The sequence below is a fragment of the Amphiura filiformis genome, chromosome 3 (genome assembly GCF_039555335.1).
Source record: "Amphiura filiformis chromosome 3, Afil_fr2py, whole genome shotgun sequence".
Classification (NCBI taxonomy): domain Eukaryota; kingdom Metazoa; phylum Echinodermata; class Ophiuroidea; order Amphilepidida; family Amphiuridae; genus Amphiura; species Amphiura filiformis.
The window spans coordinates 35,893,832-35,918,703 of record NC_092630.1 but is presented as its reverse complement, the minus strand read 5'-3'; the positions used below and the strand labels follow the sequence as shown (position 1 = coordinate 35,918,703).

Genomic DNA, 24,872 nt, shown 5'->3' with positions numbered 1-24,872 from the left:
GGAAAAACAATAACAGCCATGCACTACTGCTATTCATAGTGCGTAATATAGTCTAGCTATCTAGATTGTCTTTGCTTCTGTTGATTGGCACAGTTTAAGTGATAGAACATGTATAGCAGAGTCTACTTATATCCAGATTGATCTAAATCCATCCATGGCTTGTTAAATAAAATCAGAAAAATATTATTTTGACCAAAATATATTGTCGACATGCCTAGAGCAGTGCATTGAACCTCTTTGCCTTAATCCAACAGTCTCAAATTAGATGGTTGCAGTTTGCAACCACAGTATATGGTGGTATACTAAAAGAAATATCAAAATCTTCCTATTGTTGTGATATATATTGTTTCTATTTGACATATTGTAATGCTCAACCCTCAATGACCCATGCAATAACTTAAATGTCTATTATGCGTCAATTGGGCTGTACATGCTTTGCTGTACATGCTTTACTATGCTTTGCATAGTGCTTTCTGTTGTGAAATTGCTATCCATGTGTCATATACATGTACCAGTGCTTGCTTATTACCTTGTCCTCTGCTTAAACATAAAGGGTGTTCCAAATGGTTTGAACACCCTGTAGATATATGTGTAAACAGTGATATTTCAGTCTTGTGAAGCTTAATGTTACCTCAAAGACTAAAATGCTACCGTAACTCTTTATGCAATAACGTTTCTTCTTGACTTTAATACATGCATGTTCTTCCTTCTCAGTCGAGGGTGTTGTCAGTTTATGTTTTGCTGCAATAGGAACTTGTAGTATCAAATACAATAGTTTGAGTCAAAGTTGCACTATATTGTTGATATAATATTGTTTGAACTTTTTATGACTGACATCGCCCTTACATTGAAAAGTGATGAAACATAATAATTCTGCCGCCTTTGTGTGATATAAACAGCTCTGTGTTATGTATTGATAAGCATCTCTGTCCAGCTTGCTTTTCTAAAACTGCTCAATGTTAAATATGTAATACTTACAGAACAGTTACTAGGTTGGAGCCAGTATGGCCACTGTAAGTGCTAGGTTACTGCTTACTGCTTGGAAATTAGTAGTCAACTTGGTGCTTGGAAATTAGTTATAGGTGTTTTGGTCAGGTGAATGATGCATAATAGTTTATCAGATTGATAATGTTTATAAAATGATCATTTTGGTGAACTTCATAAGTTTAGCAGGTTCTTGTGAAACCTATCCTATAGTTTGTTTGGTTTATAATTGGCAAAAAAATGATTGTGTATTAATATAGAATGGTGTGCATTGAGTTGAGTGCAGTACTTACGTTAGTTGCTTATTGCATAATGTGTGACTGAAGCAAGCTTATGTGAATTTACATGATTTTAAGTTGGGACTTTATTGATGCGAGTAGTAACAAAACCAGATAATTTTTGCCAGATGTAAACCAAACAAACTATAGTATAAAAGTATATGTGACAATTCTATTCTATCATTTTAACATATTCATATTTACCTATTCCTAATCATTGGTATTAACTGATGCATGAATGATTTATTTCCCATCAAATAGAATCATTGAACAGCGAGGACTTGCCCCCTGAGAAGAGGTTGGAAGATGTGATCCACTTAGCTGAGCTTTGTATTGATGTGTTACAACAGAATGAAGAACATCATGCTGAGGTGAGAATCTCATGTGAGAAGGAATCGCCTCACATGGCTCCTTTGTGCTCAGGACAAAAATAAGAATATAAGCATATGCATAATACATTATATGCCCAAAATCATTTATAGTATTACTAACCAAGTTACATCAACATTTATGATGATTTAATTTGCCATGGCAGTGGAAGAGTGTGCTGCAATTTTGACGCTGTGCTTTAATTTACGCATATGGTGATCTGGTTCTTAAGAATCAAATTTTAGATTTTAGGATAATGCAGAATAAATTTGTGGTATTTTATAATAATTTGAAAGTGGAAATCAAAGATAGGGAAAAAGAAAGATTAATTTGAATGACCACTTAAAAAAATTATATCACTTTATTTGTAGCAAATTTTAACTATCTTATTAACAATTGGAAGTACCTGACGATGAGAAAATAATTTTCAGATCATCTCAAAAATGAGATCAGTGACATAACTAGATTGGTGATTTAAATTAAAACGATCTCATCTTATCCATTCACAATATCATGAAGGCCAATGTACTAGGAATTTAATTCTGGCACCAAAGCCTGTTTTTCGTCCCAACTCACATGTGTGTTCTGGTTTCCAATTTAGCTGTGCCAGGTCAGGTCCAATCCGATATGTGTCATTATAGTCATGCATATGAACGGTTACTTATATATCTGATGACAGCACCAATCCCAAAGGCACATGTCATTCCTTTGACATACATTGGATATATTCTGAACTAGTTATCTCATTGGTGGTGTGATGATATTTTTTATAACAAATGAGATGAATACTATGGGATGTAATAACTATTAATGTGATGTTTTGACATAATTAATGTGCATTATTACTTCCAAGATATTATGAATAAGCAAAAGAGCACATGTGTAAATTTCATATGTAAGGTATGCATTCCAAATATAAAATCAAAGAAGACATTTGCCTAATAGTGAGACCTATGAGCCGGCCCTCTGAGTTACAGATTATCCTCATGCCCTGAAATATCTGTGAATAGTCAAGATATCCCAAACTATTCCATAACACATGACCATTATGCACTCTTAATCAAGCACTCATTTAGTAAAAAAAATAACCATCAAAATTCTGTTTCTTAATATGCACTCTCTTACCACACAGAAATGCGTAAGACTATCTATACTTTAATTTTCAGATCACCATCATTTAACAAACAGGTCATATAACACATTTGGGTTTTTTACTATGATTTTACTTTCACACTCATTTTATTTTGTTATATTTTGGTTTTATCAAACTGTCCACTGGGCCTGATGTAAAGCCATACTAAAAGTTATATTGCTGGGCATGCATGTATGCAGGCATGGATATACATAGCAAAAATGCTGTCTCATGTTGAAGCCAACAAAATCATTGTTTGTCTAATTAGTTATGCTTGGATTCTGACGGGATCTGGCCCCAATAAATTGCTCAATTCCGGTTGAAAAGTGTGCATAAAACATGTTACATTAGAAACCTTTCAAGGCTTATTCTGAAACTCTGTCAGCTGGTTTTTATATTATTCACCTGTTGTATGGTTCCGCCATGATGCAAGGAGAGCCTCGAACTGGCATGACATGAAAGGAAGTACACAATGACTGGTTCAAAACTCATTCATGCATGCTGCCAGATTGAGGCTCTTCTCGCATATGGCGGTACAATGCAATGGGTGAATTAATCATATTAGAGATTGATATTGGGTATATTTGAAATGAATCTTTTACAAATAGACCAACAAAATCCTCCCTGTAGGATAAGTAGGCAGAGGCTTTCCAGTTGAAGCATCAAAACTGAATCATTTTCATCAACTAAATCAAATGTGAACTTTGAAGATGCTGAAATGTTAGTGTGTGCAAGATGCAACTGTTTACCAGTGTTTGTTGAGTACAGAACATGCTTTGAATCTAACAATTTATTTGGCATTTGATTAAGAATTACAATTGACCTAATGGGCTATTAGCAAATTAGATCTAAACTTCCAAGGCTGATTCAACATACATATTTTTGCAGTGAACTAATAAATGCAATGTTCATTAACAGAAAACTTGAAATTGATCAACACTAATAAAAAAATTTTGATCAGAAAACTTCAGAGAAATTTCTTCCTGTCATCAACTTGTAATACTGTCATTGCTGGGGCTTCTTTTTTCATGAACTTATGAAGTAATTTTCTACTAGAAATACTACACAGAGAGCAAAGACATTGTCAATGTTAAGAGGAAGTAGAGGATCATCAAAAGTTGCCAAACCTGCAATTTGGTAGCCCAATTGGGCGACTTTTGAAGATTTTCACTGTGACATCTGACAGTTTCCTGTCCCATAGAAATCAATGGTTAAAAAAAATTGTGTGACCTTTCAACATGGCTCTGGCAATGTCTTGTTGTTTCCTGTCCCATAGAAACTAATGGTTAAAAGAAAAAAAATTGGGTGACTTTTTGATTATTTGACAGGCTGAATTTTTTAGCAACCCTGCAAAAGAGGTGTAGGACGAGTCCTTGCAATAACCTGGATCTTTACAGCGTCCCCGAAAATGTGTGATTTCTTCTGTATCTGTCACATGATGATGGAGCTTTAAGGAGGATGCTGGACAGATCTAAACTACTGACAAATCCTCTGCCCCTATGACCTGAGGCTGTGCCACTGATTCATATGAAACACTTAATCTAAATTCACAGCATTACATTACTGATAATAAGGGAATTGTTTCTCTGAAATGATTTGGATAAAAATGCTAGTGTTGTAAACCACTGTAATGCAGCCCATACACGTTTTATTGGGTGATCAAATACCCTAGATATAAAATCTACCATTGTGTACTGTACACGTAATCAGGCGGTGAGCGGCATGATCGAGCCGGCAACTTGTGAAACCGCCCGGCCGTATGGCATTTTCCATATACTCGGTTAGTTTTGTGGGGTTCATTATCAAACCCCAACGGTTTTAGCTTGTATTTATATTATTTATTAACATAGGCCTATTAAGTTTGTGATATTTCAAGCGTTTTAAAATTTCAAAATAATCCCATTCAATTACACGGTTGACGATGAAAATTTACTGAATTTAGAGAATGCACGGCGACCACCACCTGATCAGTAATAGTGCACAAGGGTAGATTTTGTATCCTAAGTCTTTGATATTGCCCAATAAAATTGAACGTGCATGGGCTACATAACATTCTCTTCTGATGTTTACTACCAATATAATATCAATCTCTTAATTATGCAAGGAAGTGGTAATGATTAACTGAGCACTACCAACCCCATAGGGCCTCAGCACACATTTAACATGACTTTTGAGTTTATGATTTTGTTGGCTTATCATGAGATGCAATCATTTCTTTTCTATCAGGAATGAAAGTTTTCTTCATTATTTTTTTAACACACAGCATCATGCTACATATTTCTTTTCATTAATTTTGCCATTTTGAATTAGTTTGCCAATCATCCACATGATGAAATCATACAATTGAGTTGGTATATTTCCCATAAAACATGGTTTTTGAATCAAAGTAACCAGTTGTTATAATAACTGTGTATTACTTGTTGCTCAATAAGTTAAACAGAATCATGCACTAGTGTTAATATATTAATGAGTCTAATGCACAAACTTCGCAGTGGGAGTGCATTAGACGCATCAACATCTCAGTGCAAGTGCATTATTTTGTCTAAATTCCTTGAGTAACAAGTAATACACAGCTTAACCTTTTTCATACAAGAGAGAAAATTCCACATTATTTGATTATTTTTTTTTACAAGTTTTCACAAATAGGTCAGAAAATCTGAATATATGCATCCACCTTGAAGGAACATGAATCTATCGTATTTGACGCAAACATGTTTGAAAGCGCCACTCGTAGTGTGCGAGTGTGTTATGCGTGGTGAACGAGAGTGCAAGCGACACTATCATAACACTCTGTGTATATTTCTAAACACTTTTCTGATTGGCTGCTATATATAGAGTATATGAATATTCAATATAGGGGTGTGTTTACAAAGTCTTGTTTACTTAGTGATTCAAAAAATGATGCTGAAAGCCTGACATGTTTTCATTAACTTTGAGGGGATACTTACAAGTCAATAATATTTTACTTTTGTCACAAAATAAATTTCTGCTTCAAATTATACAACAGTTTTTCTGGCTGTGGGAACTGAATTGCTGCATTAGAACTTAGAAGCGCTTCATGACAAAATAAATTCAGGGGTGAAATCAATCTTTTGAAGCAGAGAATATCACTTGATGCAATATTTAAACAAAAAATGTTTTTAAATTTGAAAATTGGGCTAGAAAGTTATTTAACTCAGTTGAAATAAAAATTATTCAAATAAATGAATTTTATACCAAAACAAGAGTCAAATATTGAAGTAACATATATTATGATGAAATGTTCTTCATTCTTCTGCCAACCAAGCCTTCCTCAAGCAGTAGTACCCATCATCTCCATTCATTCATTCATTCATCCATTCATCCATCCATTCATTCGTTCATACATCCATACTGATTTCCTATACATCCTTCTTTTCCATACAACCTTTAGAACAAATTTACAAACCTTTTCGTGCAGCAAAACACAATGTTATAAAGTAAAGACGAAAGTTTCCAAAAGAGAACTAAAATGATGAGGGACAGAATTCATTTCTTGTTTTTAGGCAGTTTTTTGTTGTTTTGCGCACAAACAGTGTTTTATGTTCAGTTTGATTTGCACTTTGTTTTGTTGCCATAAATAGGCTGCACAGCAAATTAAGCACCTTTGCATGCTGGTGTATTTGCATGCAAGTTACAAACAAAAGGAGGATGACACTCACCATGTCTGTTTTGCCACCCAGTTCCTTGGGAATATCCACATTTTCCCCCACTCCCCTCCCTTCCACTCCCCACCCCTCTCAAAACCAGGTGTGCTTAATGTATCAATTTATTGTTACTTTTCTATCATAATGCATTGATAGATAGAACAAATATTTTGCAAAAATATATGGCAATTGAATAACAGAACTGGTTTAAAATTTGAATACCATTCACGCAAAAACACACACACCCACATCAAGGAGATTCCCCCTATATTACCATCCCACACATACATTCCAGACATATACATCCCCACCCCTACATCAATACATACATCCCCACCCCTTCATCAATACACACACACACACCCACAGACACCCCCTTCCAAACATGCACAATCAAAAATGATTTGGTAGTCTTAACGATTAGGTGATGACCAGTTAGTTAGGAGTATAACATCAATCATTCATTGATTGATTCGTCCAGCATGTTCCTCCTAATTTCCAATTTTTTGAGCATAGAATTAAGCACATCTTTCATATTTAAAGGCCCACTGCCCTGCCCTTAACCCTTCCAATAGATTGTCCCCCTCCCATGTCCGTCCACCCCTTCCCCTACATATACCTTGGCTGTGTTCTCATTGTCACATATGAATCCCGGACCGATCAGATCTCTTTTCATTGCTCCATGTTTCCTATGGTTTCATCACACATCATTATAGCCTATGCGGAGTGGCAAACCAAATGATTCTGAGTCTAAGAAAAAGGTATTTTCTTGTTATTTTGGTGTTGTTATTTTTGCATTGCTACTACTATTATATCCAACCCCCTTTTTTACTCCAAAACTCTTTTTGTGATTATTGCATTGGTTGTTGATATTATTGGTACATATTATTTGGAAGTACAAGACAAACTGTTGTGATGCAAATTACACAGTCTTTCATTTTCATTATTTCAGCATTGTCACATTTTTTGGGATTACCTTTGACCTGACCTTTGACATTGTGCTAACATGTGGTGCAGTTAGTACAAGGATGTTTAATTAAATTCTGGATAAGCATTGTACATGTTGAAGAATAGCTTGTGACCGTAACTGTTTTGGGGCAAATTATTCTAAATGAAAGCATAAATAAAATCCCAAGTTATGCTGGTGTAAATTCACAAAACCATGCACCATTCTTGAAAGCAAAGTGTATTTGGCTTAATGCTCATATATATCATATTGTTAACATAATTTTAAGTACTGTCAGTACCCGAAATAATGTTAACGATCTGCTTGAAGGTTATGTCGTTCCCTGGGAATAAGTGATTGCATGCAGCAACCTATTAAGTTCCATGAGCTATTGTATCATACATATACCAGGCTGTGTCCAGTATAGCTCATATTGATGGTGTTTGCTGAACCAAAGGTCAGCCTCGGCTCGTAAGGTCAGATCAATCAATCAAATTCAAAATATGATAAGCTGATACGATGATTTTATGGTCACTGCCAATGTTACATGAACCAATGTATAATCATGGTGAATTCTGCGTACATCTTTCGACACAGATTTTGCATGTTATTTGAAAGTCAATTTCCCTTTCTGATTAGAACAGGAAAGAAAATGAGAATTACTCTGAAATGTTAAAGTGAATTGTAAAATACTATCATATGATGTATTTGGCAATTAGACATTTTCTCATTGGAATTGATCTTATTCAGACTGTAACCTAAGATGTACCTTCATTGCCTTTGCCTTTTGACCTCACCAAAACTTACTTTTGACAAACCGTTTACTCATGCATTTAACAACTAATACTCTTATTATGAATTGCAGACTGCATGGTAAATTGCTGTGCTTTGCCTAACCTGCCTTAGCTGCTGTGCTTTGTCTTTTTCTTTCCTTTATTCTTGCTGTTATTTATGATTACGTCGATCTGTTTTGTTTATAAGTTGATACAAAAAAACAAAGGACATAATATGACCTAGTGTTACTCCTAACATGATGAACCAAACCAAAATGAAATCCTGTATATATATAGATATATATATATGTATAACAAGTTGTGTTAACAAGTATCTGTTTGTAAGGTGGACAACTGTAACGTAGGTGCTCTAGCTCTGGTATTACTACCTGCATTTTGGGCATTATTTGATTGCAAGAGATGATGAATGAGTGTTAGCTTGGATTGAAACACACACAATTATATAAATTCCCTCGTTAATATTGATTGAGAGTAAGTTGTTCCACCCGTAATGTGTATGCGTTAGATGTTACCCATAAGTAAGCTGTTCTCCATCGCAAGACAGGGTGTATAGCCAGCTAGGAGTTACATTACCTACATGGACCGGATATTACTAATATGAGGACTTCTGGGAATAGGTTTTTTTCTAAATAGAGTGAGGAGTAAATTTTGCTGTGATGATGTTGACAAAACTAAGCGAACAATTTTTAAGTAGGAGTCATAAGAGTTGATAGCTGTAGAGTACTGGACTCATTCCAGAGGTTATCAGTTTGAACTTATTTCAGTCAAAATTTTCTTTGCTGCTTCTGTTAATATTTAAAAAAACATCAGCATCACCATATAGTTTGATTAGCTCGTAATAGGTGGGAAATGTTAGGCTTTTACCACTACGCTGAAAAGTAGACCCATGTTAAGAGTGCTTATTAGTTGACCTGTCTGGTCTATATTTTGTGTGTTAAAGAAAGCAGATAAAGAATATGATTTGAATTAATAATTTGTGATGCTTCGGCAAGATATCACAAGGCAATGTAGAAAATAAAGATATTAATCCGCGATGTTATAAGGCCCGCCAATTATGAGCTGATCAAAGTATACTTTCCATGTAATATACTTAACGCTATCCTGTGAATGCAGTTACTAGTAGTAAACAATTAATGACTTGCCGTTTATGAGCCCGTGTAACCCAAGAAGATAGTTAGTCTGTTCATGATACCTGCAGTTATCAATTGGTTATTGCTAGCAACTGGATTCAGAAGTAACATACCTTGATATCCAATCAGTTGTCTTATCATCAGTGACATTATGTACTTCAGTGATGGCATGCATTGATACCAAGATGACCTGTGAACTCTGCATCCCCAGATGTTGATAGTGCGAATGAATCCATCTTTGGTTACAATGTTGGTATCCAATGTATTAGATAGTGACATGTCCATCCATTACCTATTTGTGTCAATAAGGACGGACACAACTGATGTCTTGAAATGGCCCCTGGAGTGCTGAAGACTGGATACGATCATGACCCATCTACAGGGGTTCAGCCTTTTATACATTTTTAACACCATATTTGACCAATTTTCGGTGCGGTCTGATTCATATGTTTTTGCTGCATATCCCCAGAGTGCACATGCTCACTTCGCACACCCCTGTACAATGTTCTGTGAACTCCAACGTATGTCAAATTATAAATCGGATCATTGTACAACAAATTTTCTCTCACTGAATCCCCACAAAGCCTAGTTACTGTTCTAAAATTTTAATTTAAAAACTTAATTTCTTGTGGAGACACTGCCGACAGCCACAGAGAATTAGTTTTCTCCTAAAATCAACCTGTGAATTTATAAAAAATATAACAGTGAGCCGACTTTCCACTTTGACCAATGCATGCCATGCTGTATGCTAACCATTGAACAATGTCTTGTCACTGTAAATTAGACCATGTAAATAAATATATGATATTATTACTACTATGAGGTAGGTTAATCATGCTATTGTTTCTTTTGTGTAGTAGGTATTGTATTGTCATGATTTCTTCATACTAATGTATACCAGGTTACTGTAAATTGTACAAATATTATTTGGTTGATTCTCAATATGATGCGCCTCCAGCAGTTGCGGATCGAGAGGCCTAGATACCCATTGCATCATTTGAAAAAGTCAACATCCAAAGCCTGCGTAATATGAATACAACATAGGAACATATATGTCATGGTGTGTTTAAATGTCAATGAAATGATCTTACATGCTAATACACACTAAAGCAGCAATTTAAAAGTATAGTAGATCCATTTTCGATATAACACAGAATACTTTGTGGAACTCTTTTCAAGATTATAATTATAACACTCGTGTGAAAATCCAATGATGGCTAGAATGGCAATGTCAATCCTGGAGGTCTAAAATTAGACTGGCAAGAGCATCCCCTTGTGCGTTATATCGTAAATCGCGACTTTTGGTAATGCGTGGGTAAAGACGAAAGTGTCTTTGCACGCACATACTGCTACATCAATCACACCGCCCTCTACAGTCAGGACAATGGGCAATTTCAATTACAATCCATACACCCCCTATGGAAAACATTACCTTAATCTTCCACACAGGGAGTGTGAATTTCAAATGGGGTTACCTGAATGGGTGACTCCATTTGAAATCTACACTCCCTGTGTGGAAGATTAAGGTGTGTCTTCCACAGGGGTATATGGATTTCAACTGAATAGCCCAGTACAGCAGTATGGTTTATAATTACCTGGAATTTCATCAGTATGAGCAAACCATGGTGATATAACCCCAAAGTTTTAGTCTACACTTAGTGTTATTTAACTAATATGCTTTCAACAGACAGACGTTGTGCTATTTATATTTCTTTGCTTTCAAGAAGCTCTCTCTCTCTTTCTATGTACTTTACCTTACACACTTTTGCTGCATAATTTAACTTAAAACTAATTCCACTTTTTTATGTATATACTTTATGTTGAGAGATTTTTTTGTTTGTTTTTGATTCTTGAACAACAATTAAAATGAATTAATTTTTTGTATAATTGTGTTTTTGGTATTCAACAATATGTGACATATGTGGCTAGCCCTAGGGTCTGTGATCTGGTCCATGGAGGCCAAAGAATGCAAATTTGAATTGATATTAGGCACAAATATGAAGTAAAAAATTACATAATGAAATAGACATCACAAAACTTCATAACTGTAGAACCAAGTATGCTAGGCCTTTCATGTTTTCAGTATATGATAGCATAATGCGCTGTTTAAGGTAATTATATCAACTCAATATTAACTCCTTTGGCCTCCATGGACTAGATCGTCTCACATATCGTTACTGGGCGAGAAAAACCTCATCTGTACATTTGGCCCTTGAATATGGATGAAGCAAACCCTTCAATATAAAGTCTACACCTACAAAGGCTTATCCATGTTCAAGGGTCAAAAGTAAATATGAGTTTTTTTCCAGCATATACTTTGGCCCTTGAACATGGATGAAGCAAACTCTTCAATATAAAGTCTACACCTACAAAGCTTTATTCATGTTCAAGGGCCAAAAGTACATATGAGGTTTTTCCCGCCCAGTGACGATATGTAAAATGCTGTATTACAGTTTTTAATGGTTTACATTCTACAGTTTTACATACAATTATACACAATTTTGGGATATAAGTTGACAGTTATGACATTGGACCAGCATGAGGCTATAAAATGCTAGTCTAAATTCCTTTGGGGGATTGTAGGGTATGAACGGATAAAATACCATTAGGTATCATTTGAAAGTATGCTTATAATATGACGACTAGTACTAATATTGCATTATCTAACGTATATATATACTAAGATTAACCCCCATGGTGTACATGTACAGAGCTGTAAATGTGTTGTATATATCATCAGAGGAAAACTGTCTTATCGTCAATGTGCAGGAAAAATCTCCTATGTGTCATTGTTCCCGAACATGTTAAAAGCTAAACCTCCCATGTAACCTCTCGGCAGTTTTGTTTTAAACATGTTCAAGGGCCACAAGTACATTAGAGGTTTTTCCTCTCCAATGACGTTATGTAATATCCTGTGTTTAATTGATGCACACAAAACAGTAAATCTATAGCTAAAACAGTACAACTTTGTCTCCAAGAGTTTACATCATTTTCAAAAATTAGTAAGTTTTTAGCAGGTTTCGCCATCGGACAACTTCTTTAGGACAAAGTACCTCAGAATGAGACATGTAGGCCACCCCTTGCCTACTGGTGGCTCTGAAAAGAGCTGTTAACTGAAGATGCCCCTTGTCAACAGGGAACATGCAGACCTCGCCTATCTGCTAATGTAAACAGATTGGTAGCTCTGAAAAGAGCCGTTCATTGAAGACTGCCCAAACTGCCCCTTGTCAACAGAAAACAAGCAGACCTCACCGCTGATTTTTTAACCACACATTTCATGGGTTGCAGATTATTATTTTATTATATTTCAAAGATTTTGATTAGGGCAAATTGCTGCTTTAACTGAAAACTAGGGTCAAATCAAATGGAAAGACAACTACATGTACTGCTCATTAAAGAATTAGTGTGTATCATATTAGTTCTTATTTATTATTAATCCTAACACAAGTTTATGACTAATCTTATAATTAAAGCCATATTGTAACATATCCATAAAAATAGATGAGTATTTCTTTTCCATAACATGTTGGCTTTTACTGTCAGATATGTCTCTTTTTAATATTGAGCAAAGAATATTGGAATTTACTAATAGCCAATGTGTATCACTCCGTGAGTTGTACTACGGCCACGGTCCTTTGATGTGTGTATGTCCCGTACATCATGTACATACTGTGTAATCTAATATTTCCATTGTAATAATTAAACGATCTCGTTATGTTAGTTCAATGAAATACATTAACGTGTAAAAACAGAATTTTGAAAAATATTGAGGGTGTCCTTCTCAGCAAATGTTACAATATGGCTTTAATTGCTATAACAAACATAAGTACATGTATTTTTAATAGAGCTTGTGCACAATCCTTAATCAATATTTCTGAGCACTCTCTTTTATATAACACCCGTTTTTAATCTGCCACGACACTTCTCAACTAATTTCTTCAGCGTTTTCACATATTTTAGGTTGTAATAAATAGCATTCATTTTTGTACCCCAAAGACAGAATTTGATATTGAACCCCTACTTAGAGTTGTGTTGTATCACCCAACATTGTATATAGTTCATTGTGTGTTAATTCTCTTTCTTCAGGAATCAACTCATTATAATACCATAGCTTTTATACCTTTGTTCACATACTCATTGTCAATATCACATACAGATTTTTTCGCACTAAAAACAGGCCATGTTTCATACAAACTTTTGACCGAGCCCACTCATGTATCCTTGCTTGTTATACCATGATGTGATGTGTTAGCACAGTGCATCATGGTATATGCATTTACGATTTCAAACTTTCAATTTACATGAATTTAATGAAAATATAACACTGTTCAATATCCCATGATGCATTGTGTTCCAATTAGGCATTTGCATGGTTCAGTGACCTGCTGGTAGAGCATGCCGAGATATTTTGGTCGTTGTTTGCTGTGGATATGGATGCTGCATTGGAGGTCCAACCACCCGACACATGGGATAGCTTCCCACTCTTCCAGCTTCTCAATGACTACATGCGCAGTGATAGTAAGTTGTACTCAGTAGTAAACATGTGAATAAATAGTATAAACAGGATGGCAAGATAATCGTTCATATAAGTAGGAACTTGTTATACAAAGTAAGTAAGTATTGAATCCTGTGAATGTTGATCTAAATCAAGTTCAAATTATGTTCAGATCTGATAAACCAGAGGCTAAATTTGTAACTAAAATCGTACTAATATGATAGGCGAGACATCTTAACATTGTGGATTGACGTAGAATGACATAAACGTACGTGTTCTGTACCAAAGCTTAGGTTTTCGCTGGCGTAGTGCATGTAAGAATATGACCGTCGCTAGGTCAACTGGCTCACACTTTCTTTGTTATGAACCACTGATCGAAATGATCACAGCACAAAGCCTACAGTCTGTCCACCTCGAAGTACAAAGTAAATGGACCTCGAAAACTGGAGGTACGAGAGTGCAATGCGTGTATAAATGCTTCTTTCGCGCGACAACTGCTGCGCGATTTGTACTTGCCGAGCGCACCACACTCTTTACGCGTCACTTTTTTTTTTAACACACAGTGCATGTGATGCAAAGCATCGACCCCCAATGCCACAGATTTGGTTTGTACTTCGAGGTGGACAGACTGTATGGTATATCATAATTCGGAACAGGTTATGAGCCCAGGTTTGAACCAGTAACCAATGGTTACTAACGTGCACTACGGCAGCGAATTCATTCCTAAATCAGTAGTACATTAGTATTAATCTAGTAACTGGATGGCCGGCATCTCACAATTTGAAGTTAAAATTTTCATCTTCATGCACTTTGTAATGGAATTAGTTTTTCTTAAATTAAGATTAAGAGAGGCAATACTAGTGAATTCACAAATCCTTTTCATTTACAGGTTTCATAGCCATTAAGATAAGAATAAAGTCAGGTGGTGGTCGCCGTGCATCCTCTAAATTCAGTAAATTTTCATTGTCAACCGTGTAATTGAATGGGATTATTTTGAAATTTTAAAACGCTTGAAATATCACAAACAAATAGGCCTATGTTAATAAATAATATAAATATAAGCTAAAACCGTTGGGGTTCGATAATGAACCCCACAAAACTAACAGAGTATATTGAAAATGCCATACGGCCGGGCAGTTTCACAAGTTGTTACTCACTTTCTCACTTGTTAAACCTGTGTTTTTGTTCCATCAGCCTTGAATGGAGGTAGATTCCACATGCACATACAGGAGATCTTTGCACCCCAAGTTATCCGCTATGTGGATCTAATGGAATCTTCTATTGCCCAATCAATACACAAGGGCTTTGAAAAAGAGAAATGGGAAGCCAAAGGGTAAGATGATTTTGTTTGTCACTGTCAATCTGTCTGTCTCTTTTGTTTTAGTGTATGAGCTCAAGTGTGTGAATGTTTGTCTGCAACCAAGGACACTCAATAATGAAAACGAGCACCATCCTGGGTTTGCATAGGTCGGCAGTAAAGTCCGTATACCTTTCTGGAGTCGGTAAAGTAAAAACAAATTTTGAGATTTTGTCAAAAACTGCTCATGTTTGCAGGAGTCTGTTATGCTGGTTGGATTCCTTGCAACATTTCCTTTCTAAAAATATAACTTTTTATATACTTCTCATCATTGCATTTAGAGATACAACAAACACAATATCAAAATTACTGACTCGATGAAGGTATACAGACTATAGGTCACAATTGAATGCCAAATGCAGGTTGCAGATATGCAGTAAATATATCAACCTCATTTGGTATGCATATTTCGTACTGTGTACTGAAAATCGGCCATATTAGTCCTCGGTTTGTTGATTCAATGTTGCTTCAGACATTTGATAGCAATACACAATGTCAGTGGTTGCAGGCGTAGTTAGAGCGTGTGTATGCTTTTGCATGTGGTGGTGCGGTCAGCCAGGCATATATGTGTGTGTGTGATTCCCAAATCTACATGGTATGTTGTATGTGTGTAAAGAAATAACCACACCTTCATGGCTAGTATGCTAAATCACAACCTCTGTGATAGATGTATTTACAAGACTAGTGTATGTGCATGTATAGTACTTTTAATGAAATATGGATTATGTAGTTCCCAAACAACCTAATGATTTCAGTCTATGTAACTTTTATGATATGTCAGGAATGGAACAGAGACATCAGAGGACTTATTCTGGAAGCTGGATGCTCTTCAGACATTCATACGTGATCTGCATTGGCCACAGGAAGAATTTGCCATCCACTTAGACCACCGACTTAAACTGATGGCAGCAGATATGATTGAGTCTTGTGTTGTAAGGTGAGTTGAGTTTGCCATCCACTTAGACCACCGACTTAAACTGATGGCAGCAAATTGAGTCTTGTGTTATCAGGGGTCCAGTTCACTAATCTTTTAACCCTTCGTAACTCAAGTAAATCTATAAAATATGGGGTCATTGGGTAAGAGCATGAATTTTGGCATTTGGTGAGAGCAAAATGTACAAAAATATGGGGTCATAATTTGGATGAGAGGCTGTCTGTTTTTACCTAAATTATGGAGCATTGGGTGAGAATATGACCTTTTCTTAAAACGGGGTCTTTGGGTGAGAGCCAAAAGAAGCCTAGGAAAGTTCCTGTTCAATTGAAAAATAAGGACCTTTGACTGACAGATTGAATGAAAAAATTGGGGGTCTTTGGGTGATGGAGCATGTGTTCGGGAAAAAATGGTGTCTTTCTGTGACACCAATGCTGAAAGAGGGATCTTAACAGCCCTACATATGTGTCACCTCCAAAGTGGGAATACCCCAAGCATTTAACATAAATAATTTTGTTAAAATTACATTTCTTGTCATCGAAGATGGCCACTTGCACTTGACTCTTATTGTCACCTGTTATTTTTTTCAATGGTAAATATTCTTTATTCTTTATTTCAGGACCATGCAAGCCTTTGAGGTTCAGATCAAGAAGGGCCGTATCAACTGCGATTACAGAGTGTCTAACGAAATCTGCGTCATGATAAATGTCCTGAATGATGCACGCTCCAAGTCAATGAAACTCTGCCCACCAGCAAGAGATTCAGATAACGTAAGCAAGTGTAAAAGAAAATGTGGTTTAAGTTACAAGCATACAAAAAACTGGAATTTGTATAATTTCTTTATTTTGTTCTTCTTGTTGTTATCATACAGTTTTTAATGATCAGACATCAGCGTGCGAGTGCAAGAAAGCCGTGTGTGCAAAGCTGCCTTTTGTAAATTTGTAAATTTGCAGCACTTGTTAAGGTGTCAAGTCTGAGGCTAGTGGGAGTTGAAATGCTTCCATGAGCAAGTTTAATCACCTGATGAACAATCTCAAAACCCAATGCCTCATGAGAGTAACAGTTTGTCAACTTTTTGGATTCCTCTGCAAACGCAATTTCAAAGTCATTGCGCATACGATTTTCTTGCAATCACATAACGACTTTGATAATTGGTGAATATAACATTACCTATTGCATTGCAGACTATGGTTACAAAATGTTTCAAATGCTCTATCTTTTAGCAGAGAAACTCACCTGCTAAAAACCTATATTTAGCATAACATTTCCTTGCTTTCTCTCTTTATAAAAACCACATCTTGCAATAAACCTGATTTATTTATTTTCAAAATAATACATGATGATACAGAAATCAGAAAAATCAGACTCTGAACATGAACAGGAATTTGACGATGACTTTGACGTAAGTTTTGACATGTCTGGGATGAGCATGAGTGATTATTCTACATCTTTTAATCCGAGTCATGATTTATTACAAATTGGCATGGGTTTGGTTTCATTTTCTTAATCACAATGCTTGACATGAATTCACATTATTCTTTTAATCACAAAATTTCTTCATCAACAATTCACAAGGGATAAATAAAAAGTCCCGCTATTTTAAAAGGCAGCCATTTTGGATTTAGTAGCAATGTTATTCAACTTATTAGTTGATTAGAGGGAAGATTATCACGAATCAACTATTTAATACACAACTACAATTGTTAGAATTCATATCTGTAACACTAGCAAAATTTGTAAAGAAAGAAACAATTTTCACCCTGAAAGCTTGAGGCCATTTTAACGTTGACAACAAGCGGCTTTTAAAACGTTATTATTGAAAGCAAAATTGTCATTTTGTTGAAAGCAACTGCCATTTGGTATTGTTAAACAAAAGAGAAAATTATTCTGTAATATTGAAAGCAAGTGGTCATTTCTAATAGCTTCTTAGCATTATAAAACTTAACTTTTGGAAACAAACAGAATGAAAGCATGACTCTTAAGATGGAAGACATGGAATTGGGTTCTCTCATTTATGGGTGATATTAAAGTACTTTTACGAGGAGACACATTTTCTTTTATGACACATTTTCAGCAAATATCATCTTTACACATGCATGCAATCAGACCATTCGGTTGAACATAATAATACATAATTCCAGATTACTGGTTTAATACTTAATCATATTTCTGTTTTGAGGATGCATTTTCACCTCTCTAAAGGTATGTGGCACTTAATATAGGATGCTATAATAGGTTGACAACTAACATACTCGGCAGTGGGGTTTGACTCCCACCCTTTTTATTTTACCCCCACCCTTTTTATTGAGGCACCCTTTATACTGAAAATTCCTGACCCCCACGCTTTTTACTGAGGCACCCTTTATACTGAAAATTCTTGACCCCCACGCTTTTTACTGAGGCACCCTTTATACTGAAAATTCTTGACCCCCACCACTTTTTGCTTTTTCCGCTATTTGTAAACTGACAAAGTCGCATGCAATTTGGTTCAAGTATCAAGTACGCCGAATTCTGCACCTATTTCACATATGCGAGTCCGATGTTTTTCTCTCCAATAAGTTAATTGATACATTACGTGAACAATGCAAATTATATGTGAAAAACTACTACTGCACTGTAAAATAAGCATTTTAATGAATAACTGTACTTTTATGGTGTTCAAATGTTGTTCTTGTCATGAAACTTGACGTGCGCTGTGTTCAGCGACTATATCCTACTTCTTCCGTGCTGCTTCGCTCAATCAATTATGCATGTTAATGACGTCACTCATATCACGATCAATGTAAAGAAAAATAACACGTCATGGAAAATCGGACATTTGCATATGACGTAGGTGTTTTGGCAGCGCTTCCGGGGGGAGGATATTGTGTACATTGCACTGGATTCACGTAAACAAGCGCGAGCCTGCATCAAATGGAATTTTATCTTGCGACATAGTGTGCAAGTTTTGGTGATTTTCTTGGAACTATGATTATTTTATCATTCAATAAAAATATACTGTAAGTTGGAAGAAGCCCCACGCTTTTTATTTTAATCCCACGCTTTATATCAGTCCACGCTTTTTACCCAAAAAGTTTAAACCCCCACGCTTTCACCAATTTTCAGAATTTCGAACCGCACGCATTATAAAGCGTGGACTGCCGAGTGTGACTAACTGGTTCTATAAGGTGATCTTTTGAGCTTAAAATATGTGACTTATGTAAATAAGGCTGATGAATGAGGACAAGTGCTCCTTGATTCACATGGATGCATTATTGATATCTTAATGTTTGCCCCCTACTGACCAGATTTTCCTTTACTGGTGTCGGTCATATTACTATTTCTTACTGTGGCACGCTGAAAATCATATTGGAATTATAATGATTGGTATGTGGGTCACTATGATACTTGACATTTCTGTCAAATATGTCACATTTATACAGAATATGCATATTTTTATGCATATTTTGCCTACGTTCAAAAATTGTTCTTTTCAGTTTGAGTAAATGTTTGTTCAATTGAGGTGAAATATATTCTTTCATACTGTGAAAAAAAATCTTTTGGTGATATTGAAAAATAAACCAATTTTTTTCATGCAAGTTAGTGCAAACATTTCGAAAACTTCAAGCAAAGCAGACCTGATATTGGAATAGAGCTCTTCAATTTACAGATTAAGATTTGGAAATGGTTGATATTTAGAGCTCAGGGTCAGGCCACCACATATTTTCAAGCTTTGGTTTTCATGCCAAATGAAGTGAAATTTGCCAATGAACTTAGTCTCTATTTATGAAGCAACGACAGACCGTCACGCACCATACACTTGAACATAGAAACATTCAAATATAATGGGAAATTTATCATAAGGAACAGTGACATTTATTGTGGAATGAGTCTTTCCATTGAAATTCATAATGTTGTCTCAATTGCAGTTGTTCAATTCAGCCTGAAATAATTGGACTATTTTATGCAGAATTTCAGGTGAATAAAGATCTTAATCCAGTTGAAACCAAAAATTGTGCGGGGCATTCCACAATTTGTCACATTTTCCTCCCTATTTTTGAAATGAAAAAACATTTGCATCTTGGATGGTTCAAATTGACAGATTTGAATTTGATTGGAAATGTAATCTTTCATATGAGAGATAGGATTTCTAATTAGACTTACCCAATCAACCAATTGCATAGAAAACAAGCCAAGGTTGACCCTTACACCAATATAAGATACAACTATTGACTGGACAAACAAAGATGCATGCTTCAGTATGGATAAAAGATGCGACACCATGATAACCAAAATTAATTCACTTATACCACATTTTTTGCCTAATCATAGACACCATATTTTTGCTAATGTAATCTTAATTTTTCACATTCCGTGTCTTGCTTCATTTTACCACCAATACTGCTGATCAACGATTTGATTAAATACTATGCTGATGGTAGGTTCATTCTTTGATTGGCATACTGTTAGTTTCTGATTATTCTTATTCTCTCTCTTTCTTGAATCTTTCCAACCTGTGATAAAATTTGTATTTGATTGTCTACGTTTTTCGTCATCAGTGCACCCTCACATGTGGACCAGCCAACCAACTAACCAACCATGTTAATCAATCAGTTAATCAATCAAGCCATTACATAGACAATGTAGACAATTGTACCGTTTAACCAAGCAGAGTATTGCAATTATATTGTGTTTATAATTGTATCAAGTTTATTTGTGACTTTACAGACAGGGTTAGTATAATTCAGAGGATGTAAAACAAACTGTTGCAATGTTGGTAATAATTGTGACCTGATCCACTCGGATAAAGTATATAAAGGGTTAATTAAAAGCCTGAGGTATTTTTATTGCATGCAAGCTTCCTAAAAGTAAAGCTTCACTGATACTATGATTGGAAATTCTTAAACAAGATTTTACAAGACCATTGTTGCGACTTGAGTGGACAAAGTTCAAACGCAACTATTAAGTCTTACATGTATTATAAAACAAATGATGGTGTATACCACGAATTTAATTAGGCCAAATATGACTGCAACCGATTCTATTCATGAACATAGATGATCTGACCAGGAATCAGTTCATCAGTCATTCCTGTTTGGTTGTTGTGGTGGTTAATGGTCCTCTGAAGCATACTTAGCTCCTGTCTGTTTGGTCAATGAGAAATTGTGGTGGTAATACTTTTGTTCATCTTTTCATTTCATCACAGTTTGCCAATAACCAATGCTGTGTTATTTGGCAGGTTTTTGTATTGTGGTTACAGGTTCTTGAAGTCACTTATGTTTTTAGTGTTATTGTCAATTTCTGAAACTTTTCGGAAAAAGTGTGCGCTTTCAAACTAATCTGACATTAATCTTATTGCCATATTTGGTTATGACCGTGGAAAAGGGAGTTAAACTGAAATTTTCCCGCGAAATTATGTTATATAATGGGCGTTGCATGATTTCAACTTTTTTTGAATTCAAATAGTCTGCACTAAAAGGTCACACCTATGACAATTACAATGACTAAATGGAGGGGCGGGGTTAACTTGAAATGTGAGTAAAGCTTAAGTTAACTTAAACACATTGTTATGTTAGCGCACAAAATGCAGGAATAAACACATTGGGCTATTACAATTGAAATCCACACATCCCCTATAGAAGGCATCAGCTTAATCTCCTATACAGGGAGTGGGAATTACAAATTGAATTACCTGAATAGGTACCCCCCTGCATAGGAAATTAAGGTCATGTCTTCCATAAGGAGTGTGTGGATTTCAACTGAAGCCCATTAAGTATGGTCTAAAACAGAAGGTGCAAGCAGTATACAAATGAAAACATTCAAAACTTTCAGAATTGTAAATTGTCATGATCATATTTGGAATCAGCATGAAAAATGGATTAAAATAAGTACAAACAAGCCTAGTATTGGTTCAATGGCTCTTAAGATAGCTCTTAATATATTGATAAAATATCTCAAAACTTTTTTTTTGAAGCCTAAAGCCTCCAGCATACTTTCCTGCCGCTGCGGCAAGCGGCAGGGCGTTTCAACCAATGACAAGCCTTGATTGTGTCCGTTTGTCTGCAATACGTGTGCGCCACGCCGCTCAGCGGCAAGCGGCAGGGTAGTATGAAACCAGCATAAGGCTAGCACGCAGAGTATTAAGAAACGGACAATAACACAAAATGCGTAGTAAATTAAGTTTGCATGATATTTCTACTAACCATTTAACTCATTTTAGTTGCACTCCTTTCAGTACCTGTGGTTCTATATTTATGTGTTAACATAAATGTGGTTTTTTAGAAACACAAGCAAATAGAGCAACTTATGTTGGTCAAAAGAAACCTTTGGACCAGCTTTATGTTCTTCAAATGTACTTCTTTTTTTAAGTCGACTGGGTGCATCATGATTTGAATTTTTTTCTTTTCCTTGTGGTGGTGTTTATCTAAAAAAGAGTGTTTCCTGCAACTTGCATATGGATGATATTTTCTGCTTTAAATATTAAAAAAAAGGATTTATACTTAAGCCCAACAAACTACATCACAAGTAACAATCCTGAGACTAAAATATGCCTGTCTGAGTCCAAATGTGATACCCATTTTTTTTCCTAAAATATTTTCTGCACTATCAAACAAATGTAGCTCTCAAAACTCTTAATACATATATAAGACAAGTCATATTTAAGTTGCTTTGAATTGGCATAAAAAGGCATTAAGAACACTGAGTTTCCAAAATCTTTTCTTTAACCAACTCAGCAGAAAGTTGCAGGTAACACAGACCCTTATGTATGATATTGTAGCATAGATGTAGTGGGTTTTGACTGTGTCTAGTTAGTATTGTGCCCTTTCCCCTATTGATTTATTACTTTTTCTTAACAATATTTCTGCAAATCCAACTTGTCCTGCTGAGATTTATTTATAAGGATGTATGTATTTAAAAAGTAGATGATAAGTTTTATTTGAAAGTTAGCGTACGTAGCATAGTTATTTTATTTTATTTTTGTTTAAATGTGAGCGATAAGAAACAAAATATGTAAGTAGTATGAGGTTTCCTCTTCCCATGATTCTGTCAGTCAAATGTAAGAAGGTGGTAAGTTCAAAGTAATATCAAGGCACTTGCAACCTTTTTGCATTTAAGATTTTCAATAATATTGAGGATATATGTTGGCTAGGAGGACAAGTACAGTCAAATGGAGAATAGAAGGCCGGGGATACCAAGTGTATCAAAATTCCAAGATAAGAAGTGATTTTTTTTTGTATCTTAAAAGGCTGTCTTGTGTGATTTTTTATTAGTGTCATCTAATATGTGATGAAATACACTGTAAAATTAACTTTATATATTAATTTTGAGGTATTATCACAATATTACAATCTCATGTCCATTAATAAAAGAAAGAAGCGTGCTGAAATATAAATGCAGCAATGATAATAAAAATCACACAGTGCAGCCTTTTGAGATATGACAGTATGTGATGCAGACGACGAACAGTATTTTGGATTTACTTTCTTACATTGCTTACTGTGCTAAGTAGATTCCAACAATGAGTTTTTCAACTATTACTATAGGTATGGCATTAAGGTGATATGGTTGTATTACTAAATGATTCTACATGTTTTATCATAATTCTGCTGAATGTTATTATTAACTAGCCCCAAAATTTGATTGGTAAGATGTAAGATTAGGCTCTTTACTCTGTAATAATTTCAGCTTACCAAAGTATAATTGTTAAGGTTTGTTCTTGTCGTGAAGCACCACTTAACCTTTTTTGTTCAAATCTTCATATCCTATTTCACAGTACTCTTATCACACAAAGATTGGAGAAATGATATCAGCAGAAAGCAGACGGATGGCTCAGGTGCTCATCACAAAGATGGAGGCGGTCCTCCAAGGCTTATGCGGCAAACTTGCACGATACGACGAAGGCACACTCTTCGCTTCGTTTCTATCGTTCACGGCAAGTAATATCAAATTGGTAAATCAGGAATTTTCTGGCCCTTATTCTAAAGACCTCGCCTGTACTATCCTCCCGTCTGCATTTTCAAGGTAGTAGTAGTAATTAGTGTATAATCTTACTTGACTTTTGTATGTTTTCTATGACTTCCAAGCTTTTGTATTAGATAGGTGATTATATTTTAATTCATACCTTTCTGTAGCTCATTAGGCACAAGGCTGTAATTAATGAAAGAAGATTGAGGCTTACTTATTGTTGAAACTTTCATCAAACCAGTTCAATAAAATTTTGCATACATTTTACAACTCACAATTGTCTTTTTATATTGTGACAATCTTAATGCAATGGACTGTTGTATAACAACAAGATGCAAGATTATTGCAAGATGCTTTTACCACATTTTGTCACAACATGGATGGCTGATTGTGAGTTTGTAATACATTCATGCTTTATAGCAGTAATATCAATAAGGACAAACATAATATGTGACCCTTCGCCACAACTGAGCCCGGATGTCGCTAAACTTGATTTTGCGCTACAGTGAAAATTGGCTTGAAAGGTCATTCCGATGAAAAATGAGATTTTTAAAGATTTGAAATGATTAATATGTTGTCTTACACTAGTCCAAGTTTCATTGCAAAATATAGAGTAGAAACAAGTAACAAACCTCATTTTCTGAAGCTTGTCGTTCTAAAATGTTCCTAAAATTGAGTAAAAAGTGTTTTAGAGCGTCGAAATAATCGTGAAATTTGTCCACTGCTACGAAAGATTCTCTCGTTCGAGTGCCGCCATGTTTGGTATTGCCGGAAAGCTGGGGATTTCCAGATTCATTTTCTAGCGGATATTTTCATGTAAACATTGTTATTAGCCTATTTTAGTATA

The 24,872-nt window shown here is 35.4% G+C and overlaps 1 protein-coding gene across 1 annotated transcript in view; it reads left to right on the top strand.

Moving 5' to 3' along the window:
- LOC140148431 (calcium-dependent secretion activator 1-like) overlaps positions 1-24,872 on the top strand; it is a 107,265-nt gene that overhangs the window by 71,455 nt on the left and 10,938 nt on the right. Inside the window, 8 exon segments of the mRNA XM_072170368.1 lie at positions 1,524-1,633; positions 7,145-7,189; positions 13,660-13,816; positions 14,988-15,126; positions 15,932-16,087; positions 16,701-16,851; positions 17,430-17,483; positions 23,835-24,011. Coding sequence (XP_072026469.1) covers positions 1,524-1,633; positions 7,145-7,189; positions 13,660-13,816; positions 14,988-15,126; positions 15,932-16,087; positions 16,701-16,851; positions 17,430-17,483; positions 23,835-24,011 — 989 coding nt within the window.